The sequence below is a fragment of the Petromyzon marinus genome, chromosome 27 (assembly GCF_048934315.1).
Source record: "Petromyzon marinus isolate PM22_M1 ecotype Great Lakes invasive population chromosome 27, UKy_Petmar_22M1.pri1.0, whole genome shotgun sequence".
Taxonomy (NCBI): domain Eukaryota; kingdom Metazoa; phylum Chordata; class Hyperoartia; order Petromyzontiformes; family Petromyzontidae; genus Petromyzon; species Petromyzon marinus.
The window spans coordinates 12,587,517-12,604,295 of record NC_133693.1 but is presented as its reverse complement, the minus strand read 5'-3'; the positions used below and the strand labels follow the sequence as shown (position 1 = coordinate 12,604,295).

The window sequence follows — 16,779 nt, the reverse complement described above, 5'->3', positions numbered from 1 at the left end:
GTGAGATGGCAACGCATGAAAAACGCACCATTGCGCTCTTGGAAATTGAAATCTGTTAAGAATAGATGGCGACCTATTGTGAATCTAATCACCGTCATAAACACAGGTCATAAAGAGGCAGGTCACGACAATAGACTCATCATTGGGTGAGGAGTAATCAAGCGAGAAGAAACACGAGGGCCATATAAGCCAGGGCTGAGCAGGGCAGATTACGTGGGCACAGGAAGAGGCGAGCTTGTATGCACGTATGTACGTTGAACGTCTTTCGCACCGTACGTAGTCAACAGTGCTAATCGGAGGTGCGGGGGAAGGACAACAAACTAAACACAACAAGCAGTTCTAAACAAATTAGTTGTCAATCTCGAGCTGCATTCTGGTAGCAGAGTGAAGGGAAGCAAATGATTAATGAAGGGATAAGGCCTCATTACAAAGAAGGGAACAGTTTAGACCGAGGCTACAAGACAGAAAGTTTCAGAGTACGTGCATCCTAATCGGCAGATTTGTAGTGCAGCCGAGCTTCCAGCAGCCGCACATCTCTACTCTCCCCACCCCCATCCCCCCGTTTATACTTCACTCGAGGCCGCCACTCACCGAGGCACGAAGGCAAGGGGAAGTCCCAGACTCTCCGCTCCCCGGTGAGGCACGTCACCACGGTGCGCCCGTGCGGCGTGTAGCCCGGGTCGCAGCCAAACGTAACGCTACTGCCAGCGAAGTGCCCCTCGTCCGCAACGACGTGTCCGAATTCGGGCACGCCCGGGTCTTCGCACCTGAGAAGCTCAAAGCCTACGGAAGCAAAAAAGAGAACGGGTGATTGGGGAAGGTGCGTTACATCTGCCAAAATAAATAAACGTTTTGTTATTTCGCTGTCTATGAAGCAAGCTAAACTAAAACTTAAACTAAACCATTTTTTTATTTACAAGGTAAAGCCCACTGAGCGATGCAGTTGTTTGTCAGAAACGACTTGGCCACAAATGATAGCTCAACAAAGTGGCGTATCACGTGGAAATGTATCGCGGCCAAATACACAACACACGCAGTCCGACGAGCGAGCGCTCCCGACCCGGGAAGCAGAACTTTGCACTTGGCGGCGTTGTAAACGTTCACGTTGGGGGGGCCTTGCCTACCTACAGGAGCCTGTGACTTGCCTGCTCGTGCGGGGTGCAGAAACCGCGAGAGAAGCTGGGACTCTCCAACCGCTTGCTGCTGGCGCGCTCGCTCGCAAGCAGCGATTCTCACCGCACGGTACCGCTCGGCTGCATCGTGCTTAGGCGGTCTGATATTGTTTGATTACCGTGGCTTTCCATTCCCAATAGGCTAGACCTGACAGCCACGGAGGCTCGCTGCGCCCCTAAGAAGTTAAGCAGAACTACAAAATGTGAACGCTTTGATAATTGCTGCATATCATGTTTTTTTCCGAACACATTTTAATAATTCACCAACCGCTTTACATTGAATGTGTGAATATTTAAGAGGAATATGGATCTTTGAGGGTAGATGAAAGCGCATAGCCTCACAATCATCATAGCTATAAGATAAATAATCCGTTTTGCCATTTGCATCGTTAAAACTTTAATGAAATTGACTGCAAATGTAGGTCACTGTGTGTCATTGTCAATAAATACCAAATTCCCAAATGATTTCTAATGATCAAAATCAATCTGATTTAAGCACAGTTAAGAATTGATGACGGTATTTTGTATTTTCACAAGAAACTATAAAAATGGTGCCGCGCGAGCGTCAGATCAGCGGGTGGTGTACAGCGCGCGTCACGTGATGATGCCGGATTAAAGGCGCGCTATTTACTCGTGTACACAAGCCGGAACCCTCCGTCCACCACGTCGCCATCCGAGTTGAACTCCAGGTGCAGGTGGTTGGAGGTGCTGTTGATGATGGAGTCCTGCATGGCGGTGCCAGTGAAGTCTCCGAGGACTCGCGAGGAGCCGTCCAGTCCATCGTACACCTTGAGAGTGGAAATAGAAACACAATCGGTGGTTGGGCATCGATACAAACTCCGCATTTAAAAGTTCCCCAGTTAGGAGTCGAACCCGCACTACTCCTGCTGTGATGCGTGGGTGATAACCACATTGTGCCACCCCACTGCCGAATATGCAATCAATATAAGACAGCGGCTGTCTTGCAAAGGGCCTTGGCACCACCAATGGAAAAAGAGCTTTCTCTGATTTCTTGTCAGAGCAGGTGCTCAAAAGTTAAATAAGATGACATCATTATTATTATTGCAAGACTATTAATTCGATTAAGTATGGCGATATTTATATAATTTTACATATGAATGAAAAGGAACATTACCTACATACATACAAAAAAAGTATTTATTGCCAAATCATTTGGTACAACTCAAATTTACGCTGAACATAAAATTTGAGAATTGCGGTTTATTTCTCATCAGCGAATCTCGGACGCGATGGATCGACGTTCATCGCAACAAATTCCGCTTCACTCGGAAGTCCAAACACGTAGACGACGCACGGAGCGGCCATCCCGCACAGATTCGCCGCGCCCGCACGGCCATCAGGGACAGCAGCCCCGCACCTCCGTTTATGAATTTTTAAAAATACCCATTTCTACAATCCAGCCACACCCCTTCACTGTAGCAGAGCTAAAAAAAAACACGCGCACAGGCGGCGCTCATTCCCACTACGTTAAGGTTTTGCACAACCATTGCCAAAAGTTCGTTTAGCCAACGGTAATGCACGGTGATAAAAAGGTGCCATTTGTAGAGCAGAGCACTGCAGATATTGCACGCACGCGTGGATAGTGTTTCACGATTGTTGGCACAAGCTGTAATGCCAGCCTGTAATTAATTACAGCATCTTCAGGCTTTCCTAATAATGGAAAATTGCTGGTTGGCAGACCTAACATTGAAAATAATTGACGGGATTGTATTACATGGCGAGCTGTGGACGTGTTTACAAATTCAAATTAATGCTATGCAAAAGCCCCCAATAATGGCAACGTGTTTAATTTAATATTAATAGTCATCAACAATAAAACGATCACAAATATCAGCACGCACGCCCCAGATGTAGATTTTCACGAACAGTACGAAAAAAACAATTACAAACCTACAGATGCTTGTAAATCCCGTACAGAAAATGTACAAGAAACAACTTATCCATACTACAGGTATTTTTGGGTTCGATTGCATAACTATACATGTGTCATTAAACCCGCCACCACCTGACACAGCCGATTAGTATGGTTTGTCACGTAAACAGAACATGCCCAATTCATTTCAGCACACCTGTGTGTTGGAGAGTAAATCCACAACATTTGTGTGCTGTACTAGTAACTAATTGGCACATTCTGTTTACGTTATAAACCTTACTAATTGGCTCTGTTGGGTGGTGGCGGGTTTAACGACACATTTATATTTACGCGATCTAACCCAAAAAACATTTATTGTAGATTATATTGGTCGTTAAAGCCTACCGTGTTAAACTAAGAAACAACTTGTTTACCATTTGACCATATAAAACTGTACACTAAACAAAAAAACCTTTCAATCCACAAAGTGAAATGAGAGTTGAGAGGAAGGGAACACTGCCGGGGATAAGAAGCGGTTCTACTCCTCATGTGGTAGAGACACCGTTCACAAGCACACCGTGCACCAACACTGCTCACTCACTCGTGCAAGAGTAACCCCACAAACTCTCCGCAATGTCAGTGGCCATGACAAGATGATAATTTTAATTGGTGGCTATCTTGTCATCATTGTCACCACCACTATCTTAGAAACCATCATTTCGATTTTTTTGGCTGCTAGAAATCCGACCCTGATGCCTATATATTTAGAGTTTGCATGTTCTCCCCATAGTCACGTGGATTTTTGCTCTAGTATTTCCCTCCACATTTAGAAAATGTGCATTTAGAGTATTTGGCTGCTATAAATGTACACATGAAAAGCCACTTTGTTGCGCTATCAATTGTGGCCAGGTCACTTCTGAAACAGAACTAAGAGCTCAGTGGGATTTACCTGGTAAATAAAAATACAGTTTAGTTTTAGTATATTTATATTTAATTTTTAGTGATTTTTTTACTTTCCTACACTTTGCACTCCTATCGTGTTTTTGTATTGTTTGTTGTTGTTGGTGCCATTTTGTGACCCACCCCTACTGGACATCTGTGAAAAAATAGCTTTATAGCTCATCCAATTTCTCCTCCAGGATAAATAAAGATTCTGATTCTGATCCTGATCTTGCCTGTCCATTAATTCTCCAGATCACGCAAATTTCAATTTTCACAAACCAATCCACAAGGTTGTTTTTGGTATGGACCAATCAACAAGTTTGTTTTTGAACCAATCCGAGATAAAGATCCAAATCGTTCTCCCCTACCGTTTGTAGTCACGGACATGAGTAACATTTAACTGCCAACGCATTGCAAATTAATATCGTACTGGCATACACAGAACAGATCAATGTAAATTACCTTGTGCTCATGTGCATACATCAAGATAAAGCCTTCGTATAATTCCAGTGAGGCTGTGCAGATTACATTAGAAAAGGCTAATCTCACGTAAATATCATTAGCATTCAATCACAACCAAGTTACGATGAATGAAAACATAGGTTGACAAAATTAGGTGGAATCATCTGTGGTCGCGAACGTCGTTACGAATGTAGAGGTTAAATCTGTAATGTTGTTCAATTATCAGATCGCTCGTGATGGAGTAAAGTGTGGGTACTCCCACCCCGTCTAAAGGCCAGTGCGGAAGAGGAGGCCAACTCAGAATCAGAAGTTTTATTTATCATGGAGGAATCCGATGAGCTATGAAGCTCTTTTTCAGAGATGTCCGAGGACGGACGGGTCAACAAAATACCCTCTACAGGGGCTCTTCTAAAGCTCCCGCTAGCTAAGGCCATTCTGCCAGCAGTACGTATGTTGAACTTATTTCGCACCGTACGTAGCCAACCGTGCTAACCGGAGGTACGCGCAGTGGTGGGAGAAATAATTTTCAGCGATGTAACTTTACACTATTCACCTGTAATGATGTAAACTAAAATCAACTATGTTTATGCCAGGTAAGGCCCAGTGAGCTATGTAGCTCTTTTTCAGAAGCGACCTGGCTATCACAAATGATAGCTCAATTATATGGTTTATCGAGTGAAAATTTATAGCAGCCAAATACTCTAAATGCGTGATGTTGATTCTAAATGTGGAGGGAAAAACCAGAGGATCCTGGGAATAATCCACGGGACGACGAGGAGAGAGACATGCAAACTCCAAATATACAGCAGGCGTTGGGGTCGGAATCGAACCCACGACCTCCTGCATACCAGGCGAGGTAGTTAACATTTCGCCACGGCGTTAGCCAAACGGATGCTGCTCTGGACTGGTGAACGTGTGCCGTGGTAACTAGCGGCCGGTGTTGTCGCGCGCGCGGTACCGTGAGCGCATCTCCGCGGCCGAGGCGGAAGTGCACCGCTGCCAGCTGGACGCCGTGGCCCGGGGCCACAGCGATGTCGTACACGCACTCATGGTTGTTGCCGTACACCAGCGGATAGTTGGGTGACAGCAGGACTCCATCGTCCCCTCGCAACGACGTCCCGCACTCGGCTGGGAACGGTAGGAGGAAGGGGCAGCCCGGGGAGGCCAGCGAACGCAAAAACGTGTAAATCACACGCTTGGGTGTGTAAACAAATGAGTAATCACAATGGCTTTTAAAACACTCACCTACAGCTATTCGTTATTTGACCAGGTAAGGCCCACTGAGCTATGCGGGACTTCTTCAGAAGCAACCTGGCTATCACAAATGATAGCTCCACGAAGTGGCTCAACATCATGTGGAAATGCATAGCGGCAAATACTCTAAACGAGTTATGTGGATTCTAAATGTGGGGGGGGGGGGGGGGGAAACCAGAGGACTCAAAAGAAAAATCCACGCGACCGTGGGGAAAAAGAGACATGCGTACTCCAAATATACAGCAGGCATCAGGGTCAGGATGGAACCTAAGGCCTGCGGTATACCAAGCAAGGTAGTTGACATCTCGCCACTGTGACACCACACTCCAAACAAGGCAAATCAATTGCCCGCGTTTTGTGGAACGTGTGTGCAGCGGTGAAGTTCAACCCCCCAAAATTCGTAGGAAAGGTGTCCTGAATGTATAGCTCCCACATCATCATTACTTCGCCGGACTCAGTAAGACTTTGCATTTTAACGTCGTCCAATAAAACTCGCAGCTTGCAAAGTATTACCGTGACGTTTTCTGACGGTGTGATCTCCTACACTATGCACAAATAACATCGTTAAATCAGACGCATCGTATACTTACAGCGTGCCAATGGGTTTTTATATATATTCATATAAAATAAACACTTTGCTGCATTTGGCCCGGCAGCAACGTCCATCTCTGGGCAAACAAAACAAAGACTTTCATGACGTCCAGTCGTTCCCTCCGGTCTGCCTCCTATTATCGGGCTATGAAGGGCAGCAGTCATTGATTGAAGTGTGACACAGCTGGAACAACCCTCGTCATCCGAAACACGGTATGTTTTTACCCTCCCCTGGGGCATACTGATTTTTTCATATATACTCCAAAAAAAGAATCCTGCATGCACTTTGCTTTTTTTTCTCATTATATATGCCATACCATTGCTGTGTTCATTTAATTCATTTGCGGTGCATTCTATCTATTTTTTGTACAACGTTACATTAAAGGAAAAAAAAACGTTCAGCAGGTTCAATTAATTTAATAACTCTCAATTCCATAAAATTAGAAAAGTGCAGCCCAAATTGCATTGCAAGGCATGTTTCATTTTTTCCAACAATATTTTTTGGAAGGTGAACAAATTAATATGTAAATGTGTATTTCAACCGTGTGTAATTGCCCAAAGGCTGGGATTGTAACAATTTATCAGCTGCTGTTTATCAGCAGGCTGCAAAATGTGACTCAAATACCAACCTTGTATTTAGTTTTTTTACAACTTAATGTTGATGCATATCTTTCAATATTTCACGTAACATCTGCAGCCGATTTACAAGGATTTGAACAAATATAGAAACGCGATAAGTTACATCACTACCACTCATGGAAGCGCACTTTGATCATAATTCACAGCTTATTTTGAAGCCGGCCTTCGCGATACTGTAAACTTTTATTTGAATCATTTGTACTCGAAGCGTACAGTGCAAAGAGAATGAAGGAGCTTGCCTATACAAAGACAATGATTCTGCAGAGAGAGAGAATAAATGGACGTATTGGCAGTACGCCGGTGTGGCATAACACACCGGTCCTCATAAAACAGACTCACATCAAAACGTGAATCAGCAAATCTGTTTTATCAGCCTTTAATTGACCCTGTCGCCAAATGTGACGGCGATTCGAAGGGTTATTCGGTCTACTGAGACTAAATAAAGGTCAAATATTGACTGTTGATTTGCGTCCGGGGCACGCGATCTTGTGGGCTACGTCCAGGAGGGCAGCAGCAGCGTTCTTGCATTGCCAATCGTCATCAGACTGAGTGCCGCTATACAGCAACAGACTGTGAAGCTTCGCGTTCGTTCAGCCGTTCATATAAAGATTCCGTCTTCCGACGCCTTCGACATCATGACAACTGATTTTGACAGAGCTCCACCACCACCACCCCGCAAGATATTCTGACCGGGGTTGAGAACTGTGAAAAAATAAATAATTAAGTATTACGCGAAAAATGTGATATCTTTTTCTCTATACCGCGCATCACCGGTGTACCGCCAATACGTCCAGACGAAGGGCCCAGCGGCGTGACTACCAAACGAAGACATTCACCGCTCTCAACAACGCCACTGCCTCACATTGCCCACAGCATTCACCTCGCCATGCATGCTGCTGCGCACGGCCCCCGTCCGTCTTCCTCTCTCAATTTGCCCTGCTCCCAAAACGTTGTCCCAAGTCCCAATTTCAGCCTCTCTATCCCCATTTATAAATAATAATAATAATAATTACATGTATATAGAGGCTTTACATCAAGGATCTCAAACGCTGTACAGGACACAGCAGCAGCAGACAGCAGCAGATTAGCTAGATAAGAGCTGAACCAATGGAGAGCAGTTCCTGAAACCCCCATGATGCTTTGAAAATGATCAATCAAGATGTGATGATGGAGTCAATATATCATGATCGGTGGTGTCAAAGGCTGAACTCAGATCCAGCAAAGCGAGAATACTGGATGAGCCAGTCAGCAGCGATCAAAAGGTCATTCACCGCTTTAACCAGAGCCGTCTCAGTGCTGTGTCCGGCCCTGCACCCAGACTGGAATGGATCTAGCAAATCATTAGAGGACAAATGGTGGTTCAACTGCAAGGCAACCAGGCGCTCAAGGACCTTGGAGAGGAAGGGTGGATTGGAGATTGGGCGATAATTATTTCGAACCTCAGAATCAAGGCCAATCTTTTTCAGGAGAGGGGTGACAGCTGCAAGTTTGAAGGTGGAAGGGACAATACCAGAGCTGAGAAATATATTAAAAATGTTGGTTACAAATGGGCACAGTAAATGGAAATGTTCTTGATTTCATTTGGTAGGGAAGGGATCGAGGTAACAAAAGGTGGGTCTGGACTGAGCCACCAAATCAGCAATGGTTGATGGGGCAACCTTGGAAAAGTCCAATAATGGAGTCTCCAAGAAATGGCGGGGGGAAAAAATGTAATAGGGGCAAAAAAACATCTCCATCTCCTTAAACTCTTCAAATGCATTCGCAGACACCGCATGTTCCCATAAATACAAATTGCATTTGTGATACGTTGTTGTCTTATAACGCAGTGTTTATGCTGAGGATGATGAAGGTGACGTGTTTAAGGCTGCATTATGGGAGAGGCGGTGAGAAACACAACAGGCTCGTGAGCCTGTTGTGTTTCCGCTCCTTGATGCTGCTATGCGACCGGCCAGGTTTGTACATCTCCCACCGGAGCTGCCACCTGAGCAGATAACCGAGGTGAGCATAAGCCCCTCCCCCCTTGTAAAAATATCCCACTGACAGAATTCGTGCCACGTGGGCGGTCCCCCTGTGCAGCTCTCCTCCCTCGTGTTGTGGGGTGAGTCCCGCGCGGTGTCGCTTGGCACGATGTCCAACGTTTCGCGCCGCATGTTGGGAGCTTCTCAGGCAACTGAAGTTTCAGTCGCGGAAGAAACGGCGTAAACCGCACGAAGCAACGGACATCGTGCCGAACGACACGCGACGGTGTCAGCGAACGCGGAGATGTCCTCCGTCCACCGCACCAACCCCAAAGCCGTGCTGGATGAATGTTTAATTTCTTTCGCACCAGTTTAACGCGTAGGCTTTCGCGACCAATGTCATCCGTAATACAGGTTTTTTGGGTTAGGTCGTGCAAGTAGTCAACTGTGCTCATCGGAGGTGCGGGAGAAAGACAACAAATGACAACACAAAGAGCAGTTCTAAAGAAATTCGTTTTCAATCTGGATTTAAATGGCATCCCACTGCTGGCCCGGCAGTTCTTTGTGAGTTGCTGTTCTTGTCGTCGCCGTGTGTGTGCTAGCAACGGGAAAGTGACCACCTTACCAACACACCGTGGCAGCGGGGCGCTCCACGCCTGGCGGCCGCCGCCCAAGCACACGAGGCGAGCCGCCCCCTCGAGGCGGTAGCCAGCGTCGCACAAGAAGACGACGGCGTCACCCACCAGCAGCCCCGAGCCCAGGCGCGAGCCGAGCGCCGGCACGCCCGGGTCCCTGCACGGCTCAAGCTCGTACTCTGGGGCGCGGGACACGGGGGCGCACGGGCGGCGGGGCATGCACGGATGTTGAACTTCTGTCGCACCGCACGTGGCCAACCGTGTCGACTGGTGGTGCGGAGAGATGACGGAGAGATGATTGATGGATTGACAGGTAGATGGATGGATGCTGAACTTATTACCCACCGTACCTCCGATTAGCATGGTTGGCTACATATGGTGTGATAGAAGTTCAACATACGTATATACACTGGTGGAGGTATGTATGTATGTATGTTCAACTTCTTTCGCACCGTACGTAGCCAACCATGTTAATCGGAGGTGCAACAATCTAAACACACAAATCAGTTCTAAAGAAATGAGTTTTGAATATTGATGATTTAAAAGTGCATAGCTCCAAGGACTTCGTAAAATCGGAAGGAAGAGCGTTCCGGCCGCAGAAGTGCCCCTGAAAGCTCGCGACGCAAGCAAAAACTCGAGTTCAGTTTCATGGGTGGGCCCAGTGCAGCCCTGATAGTTCCTTCCCTGTGCCACTGCTGGTGGAAGAACCTCCACAAGCGGGAGCTCCCGAGAGCCCCCTTCATGAGCTACTTGGCCTACCCTTCCACGCCGGTCAAGACGTCCTAGAATCGGTCGCAGGCAGTACCCACACTTCATGAAGACATAAATACAGTGAGATCAAGTGGCTTGCAGCCAATTACTTCCTGTTCTCACAAACACGCGTGAACGAACATTCATCATGGTAGCCATCACTGCAATGAATGTGGCGAGAATGTGTAAGTAATTATTCTCTTTTGTTATACCGCACTGTCACAATCCCTGACGAAGCAGAAGCTGCCATTTGGTTGACTAAAGGCAATAATAAAGAGAGTATACATTTAAATGTGAAACACGCAGTATTATAATACCAAGGGAATAATAAATACCAGCAATTGTCTCATACATGGGCTTGACCTGAATTACTTCTTGTCCACACAAACTCGCACGAACGAACATTCATCATCATCATCACTACCATCATAAATAACATCTGCAGCACTTATGTGTCTTAAATTGAAAAACCTCAAAGTAGAGCACGAATTACGGGAGCCCGTGGGTCGCGTGAAGAAACGAAAGATGACTTGTGTAGGGTCATTGCCAGTTCCTCAATAGATTCATGGAATTGGCGCATAAACCACTTCTGTGTGACTATATACGCGAAGGCAATATCTGGATATTGACCCATGAAGGCAATATCTGGGTCACACTCTCAGTGCAAACCAGCTTCTACAAGAAACGTCTGACCTCTGTGATTGCCAACAAGGGTTTTGCCACCAAGTACTAAGTCATATTTTGCAGAGGGGTCAAATACTTATTTCCCTCATTAAAATGCAAATCAATTTATAACATTTTTGACATGCGTTTTTCTGGATTTTGTTGTTATTGTGTCTCTCACTGTTCATATAAACCTACCATTTAAATTATAGACTGATCATTTCTTTGTCAGTGGGCAAAAGTACAAAATCAGCAGGGGATCAAATACTTTTTTCCCTCACTGTATAATGAGGACCGAAAGACACGCTTCCATTCAGGTTTGACTGGAAACCCGTCTCGATTGCAGTTGTGTGTATGTTGAACTTCTTACGCACTGTACGTAGCCAATGGTGCTAACCGGAGGTGCGGTTCCCAGCAGACATGAGCAAAGCAGTTTAAACGTAAGCTTTCGCGACCAATATTATCCATAATAGATGTTTTTTTGGGTTAGATCGCGTAAATATATAAATGTGTCGTTAAACCCGTCACCACCCGACACAGCCAATTAGTAAGGTTTGTCACGTAAACAAAACGTGCCAATTTGTTACTAGTTCAGCACACCGCTGTGTTCGAGAGTAAAGCCACCGGTAACTACGACCAGCCTGATAAGTTCGTTCGTTTCTCAGTCGTTTGTCCTGCTGAGGGTTGTGGCGGCAGCGTGTTTAGTAGGGCGGTCCACACCTCCCTTTACCCTGATGATGCTGGTTGTAATTACCGGAAAAAAAAGTCGTTCTCGAAGTGTAAATATTGTGGGTTTACTCTCCTACACACCGGTATGCCGAACTAGTAACGAACTGGCAAGTTTTGTTTACGTGACAAACCTTACCGATTGGCTGTGCGGGGTGGTGGGGCATTTAGCGACGAAATTTGTATATTGACGCGCTCTAACCCAAAATAAAATAAAAACTTATCAGGAGCAGATCAGCTGCACCGTGAGCTCCAGCCCCACTCTACCCACGCAGCTCGCTGCCCGTTGCTGCCGTTGTCCAGTCTGTCGCGTCCCTCTGCCGGGCAAAGGGCTCCCCCCGTCTCCCACTCCCTCCGCTCCTCCGTTGTTCTCGTGCTGCTGCTGCTGCTGCAGCGGCGGTGGTGCACTCGGAACGCTCAGATTCCGTCTCGCCAGCGGTGAAAAGAAATCGCGCCGAAATCGATTTCCGCTTGTCAATGTAACTACTTGCTTTGGCTCGGGCCGCTAAACTATTTAATTCCATCATAGTAGTGGAGGTGGGGGGGGGAAAGAAAAACGAATTGCTAAAGCTTAGAAATGCGATTGGTTCTTCACGAAAGGTGAAAGCGATAATGAAAGTCACGGGGGGACGTGAATCATGATTATGTGACTCGTAGATGAGGATTATTAGGAAGGTGATGAAGTTATATTAATCGCATTTGCTGTGGTTGGTGGAATGGGCAATGGGGTAGGAAGGCTAATGTGAAGCGGGGTTGAGCATGGACGGCGCTGGGATGGGGCGAGCTCCATGCACAGCCCGGGTGCTACCGGCTGCTGCCGCTGCTGCTGCTGCTACGTCAGGGCTACGTGATGGGCAGCAGAGGGCAGTAAAAGTCCAGGGGGTCTGTACTTTTACGATCCTCGCCTTCAATTTGCACAGACCAACTCGGCGAGGGACGGTCAAATAACCCCCGAAAGGTGAAGGCGGTGTACGTTAGCGTGCAGACTCGGGGGACATTCCCTGCCGTGGTCACTCTTAGCCAGGGGTCGGCAACTGGTCAAAGAAGAAGGAGGAGAGACATTTTTGTGTTGTTTTTGTCTTTGACCAAAATAGTTCAAGGGCCGCATCACACGCAGAGCTCACTTGTACACAGACACAGCAGCAGGTATACAGCAGATGACAAACAAAAAATTCCGACTCGAATAAACAAAATAGGTTCGGGAATAAACTGCGCCTGTTTATTTTTTTGTCCCCCCCCCCCGAGTTATTATTTAAATAGTACAGTTTGACTCTTGTACATTTTGTTGTTACCGAGGCATTCCATAGTACCCCAAGACATTCCATAACCAAAGAGCCGCATGCAGCTCCGTTTGCCGGCCCCTGCTCTAACCACTCACCTGGTTTATTGTTGCCAGGTAGCCACACCTTTTGCCCCTATCAGTGGTCGCCGCACGACGCCAGACAATTTGAAACAAGGGACGAAGACCCAGATTTTCACAAGAGCTTGGGGCGCTGCAATGAGACAGCTTGTCTGAGGTGGGCTGGGACTATGACAACCACACCCGGGGCATCTGCTGGCCTCCCACTGCAGCAGTGTTTTCTTCCACGTGCAGTATCACGAAAAGGGATGTTTTGTAACTGCCTGATTCAATATTTAGCTTCACAGTAATTTGTCAGGAGCCCGGGGCGCCGCAGACGTTTGGTGCTCTCCGGTATTGTAGCAAAGGGGATGACACAACTACCGCCTCAAAGTGGCGCACAGCACGCGAGGTCGGGGGACCGACTCGGCACGCGGCGGCACACCACGTGGGCAGCGGCACGCGGAATAACCACGTGGGCAGCGGCACGCGGAATAACCACGTGGGCAGCGGCAGGCCGCGTGGGCAGCGGGACACCACGTGGGGAGTGGAACACCACGCGGCCTGCTCACAATTAACCAGCAATTCCACTCTCAACAAGCACGCACCGTTTCGGAGCTTGCGTTTACCGCGGCTTTAAATCAACTTCACACCGCAAACGGGGTTGTTTTTTTCCCCTCCAGCTGTTTGTGTGCAAATGCCGTCGCACGCTCGGCCGTTGGACCGCAGCACACTTTCAACAAGCCTCTGTAAATCCGCTGCTGGACAAATGCCTCAACAACGAGCGGCCAGCCGTGGGCAACCTGGTTGATAATAATCACGTGATCCCACCCGATGAACATCAATTGAACCTTATGGCGGTACCCCGGGGTACCATAGTACCCCGGCTCTCGCATAATGTCCGTGATGCAGCCATTTTTAGTCTGTTGATGGTCGGCGATCGACTCATCTCGACGAGCTGTACACAATGCACTATTCAAAGTATTTTATTTCGATAACGGATTTTTTTATGCTGTTTGGCAAAGAAGGACAGGATCGATTTGTACTCCGGAGTGACGCCAGTTTTCTTCTTGGGACGCCCAGGTTTTGCCTTCAGTGCCGCAGCGGTGTCCGGATCCATCATCGCGTCAATCGAAACAAGCTGGCATTTGTTCGAGCGGTTGGGGACTGCTTGCTGAATCGGGTCGTCGATTTGCGAGCTGATCTCCCTCGGGATTGCCGGGTAATTTGGCAGGTATGCGAGCGAGAGCAATTTCTTCATCATCAGGCTGTCGCCAGAAGCCGTCTCCAAACGGATGTATTGCAACGTCCCCTGCTCGATCGTGCCTACGGACAAGTTCGAAATTCTCCTGCTTGATCAGCGGAACGTGGACGACCTCACTGTCGGGCGTCGAGCTGAGGTGTCTCATGTTAACGAGTCCTTCATCAATCTCAAAAAAGTAGTTGAACGTGTAGCGGGTTGGCATCTGCTTGAAGCGTTTCTTCAAAATCGCGTCCCAGCCTGTATAGAATGGGCGTTTGGAATCGCGATAATTAACGAATGTTGCCTTAATGCTGTTGACGTCGTTGACGGCCTGCACGATGTTCATCGAGGTGTAAAAGTTCTTACCTTTCATCGCATTGCAACAGCATGCGACGACCCAATCGGCCTGGTTGTGCGAGGGCCTTGGTATCAAGTACAGCAGAACGACTTTGCTGTAGAACAATAGTGACAGCATCGCAAAGAACATCACCAGCTGCCACTTGTTTTGGCCTACACAGTTGTCGAGAATAATGAGCAAAGTGCTTGGCATCATGCGGGCCGTCTTCATGGTGAGCAGCTTCACGTGGTACACAAAGCGGAGGCTGCACAGTGCGTCCGCACCCTTTCCTAGTGCATGCTCGTCGTAGAAAATGGCGTTGTTGACACCGCTCGTGATGTCCGCGAGGACGAAGTTCTGGACCATCAGGTTGGAAATTAAGTAATCCGTGGACGGGAGAATGACGTTGTTGACACCGCTCGTGATGTCCGCGAGGACGAAGTTCTGGACCATCAGGTTGGAAATGAAGTAATCCGCGGACGGGAGAATGACGTTGTTGACACTGCTCGTGATGTCCGCGAGGATGAAGTTCTGGACCATCAGGTTGGAAATGAAGTAATCCGCGGACGGGAGAATGACGTTGTTGACACCGCTCGTGATGTCCGCGAGGACGAAGTTCTGGACCATCAGGTTGGAATTGAAGTAATCCACGGATGGGCGGATGTGACCGTAGAGCGGCATGGCGAAGCTACCGCTAAAATCCTCAATTTGAATCTGGATAGTGGGAAGGCCGTTCGATTCCTGCACCGACGGCAGTCCGCTCGGGTCGATGCCGGCTGCGTCGTTGTCATCGTAGTGTTCCGGAATGACTATATCGGGAACTTTGTGATCAGGAGTGTGTTGTTTGACGTACTCCTTGCTGAATTTGGACACCATTCTGCGCTGGTTGACGGCGGCATCGAGATGCATATTCTTCTCCAGTAGTAGGCATTGAAGTTCATCATCCAGAAGATCCTTGCGTTCGAGCTGGATATTGATTCGAACGCAGCAGTCGCAAACGTCTTCGGCTGTGCGCGTCAAGCTAAGACTGGGATAGTACATGTAGACGTACTCAATCCAAATTGAAAAGGACACAACACAACAGTCCTGGGCCTCCATCTTGACTTTGTATCGCCCATAGAGTTCGGTCCACGTGATCTTCGGCTCGACGAGGTACTGTTTGGGTCGTCGATGAGCACAGGGAAAGCCATCTTCAACCTCCCATGTTTTGGAGTCCCGTTTGATGGCGTCGAGATCAGCATCGGCAAGCGTGTGATGTGGGAATGCAGGAGCACGTCGCGTATGAAGAGTGTCGATTCCATCTTTGAGGACCTTGCGTAGACGCGCGACTTTGGAACCGCCGACAGGGATGATCGAATGAATCTAAATTTCTGATAGCCCCGACTGGATCATGTTAATAATGATCCCCTCAGACTGCTGCAATTTCGATCCGTTCTGGATGGTCTCCATCGATACCCAATTGTTCTGAATCTTGTTAATCGCTTCTTGACCCAGCTTGGCGATCACATGCTGCAACACAGTCATCTTGCGATTGCACCATTCACGAACAATTGCGACGAGGCACGGTCTGCTGCGAACCACAAACACCGCCCATCCGACGAACGCTTTCAACGCTCGATAACTTGGACAATCGGGAGTACGCCCTCCCAGAAGCCTATGATGCGCCCGTCACGAATGTCACCGCTTCTGCCACCAAAGATGACGAGTCTGCCACCGACGAAGAGGCACCTGCCGCAGGGGATGCCGCTCCCGCCGCTGATGCTGATGCACTCGACATGAATGCGAGGATGTGCTTCTCCCAGATAGTCGCAATGAAGTTGGATTCGAAAGTCTTTTTTAAGTTATCGATCTCATTGAGAACTCTGAGAAAGGCAGATAATGGCCTGGATTCCCAATCACCAAGATCCCACCCAATCAACTGGTGCATAAGAGTGTTCAGGGTTTCAGCGCAATCGTCCTCGCTGCGTTTCGACATCGTGGATTAGCGCTGATTTCGGATTGATTGGTACCCCAGTCGCGGAGTTAAGTACACCCCTGGAAAAAATAGTGTCCCCGAAATAAAATATTTTATTGCCTTGGCCATTTTGTATAATTTGGTACCCCGGAGTACCGCCATAAGGATCAACTGCACGTCCTCATGGTGCACCCTTGATGGGTCCGATGAGCATGTGAAACAGAGGGAAATGCTTTAAAAC

At 47.7% G+C, this 16,779-nt stretch overlaps 1 protein-coding gene across 4 annotated transcripts in view; it reads right to left on the bottom strand.

The window, feature by feature from the left end:
• LOC116946465 (CUB and sushi domain-containing protein 3-like) overlaps nt 1-16,779 on the bottom strand; it is a 692,643-nt gene that overhangs the window by 153,345 nt on the left and 522,519 nt on the right. For all 4 annotated transcript variants that reach the window (XM_032961364.2, XM_032961362.2, XM_032961363.2 and 1 more), the window contains exons 21-24: nt 9,517-9,705; nt 5,408-5,577; nt 1,804-1,960; nt 592-783 (exon numbers count right to left, since the gene is read on the bottom strand). In XM_032961364.2, the coding sequence (XP_032817255.2) occupies nt 592-783; nt 1,804-1,960; nt 5,408-5,577; nt 9,517-9,705 (708 nt within the window). The remainder of the gene's footprint in view (nt 1-591; nt 784-1,803; nt 1,961-5,407; nt 5,578-9,516; nt 9,706-16,779) is intronic.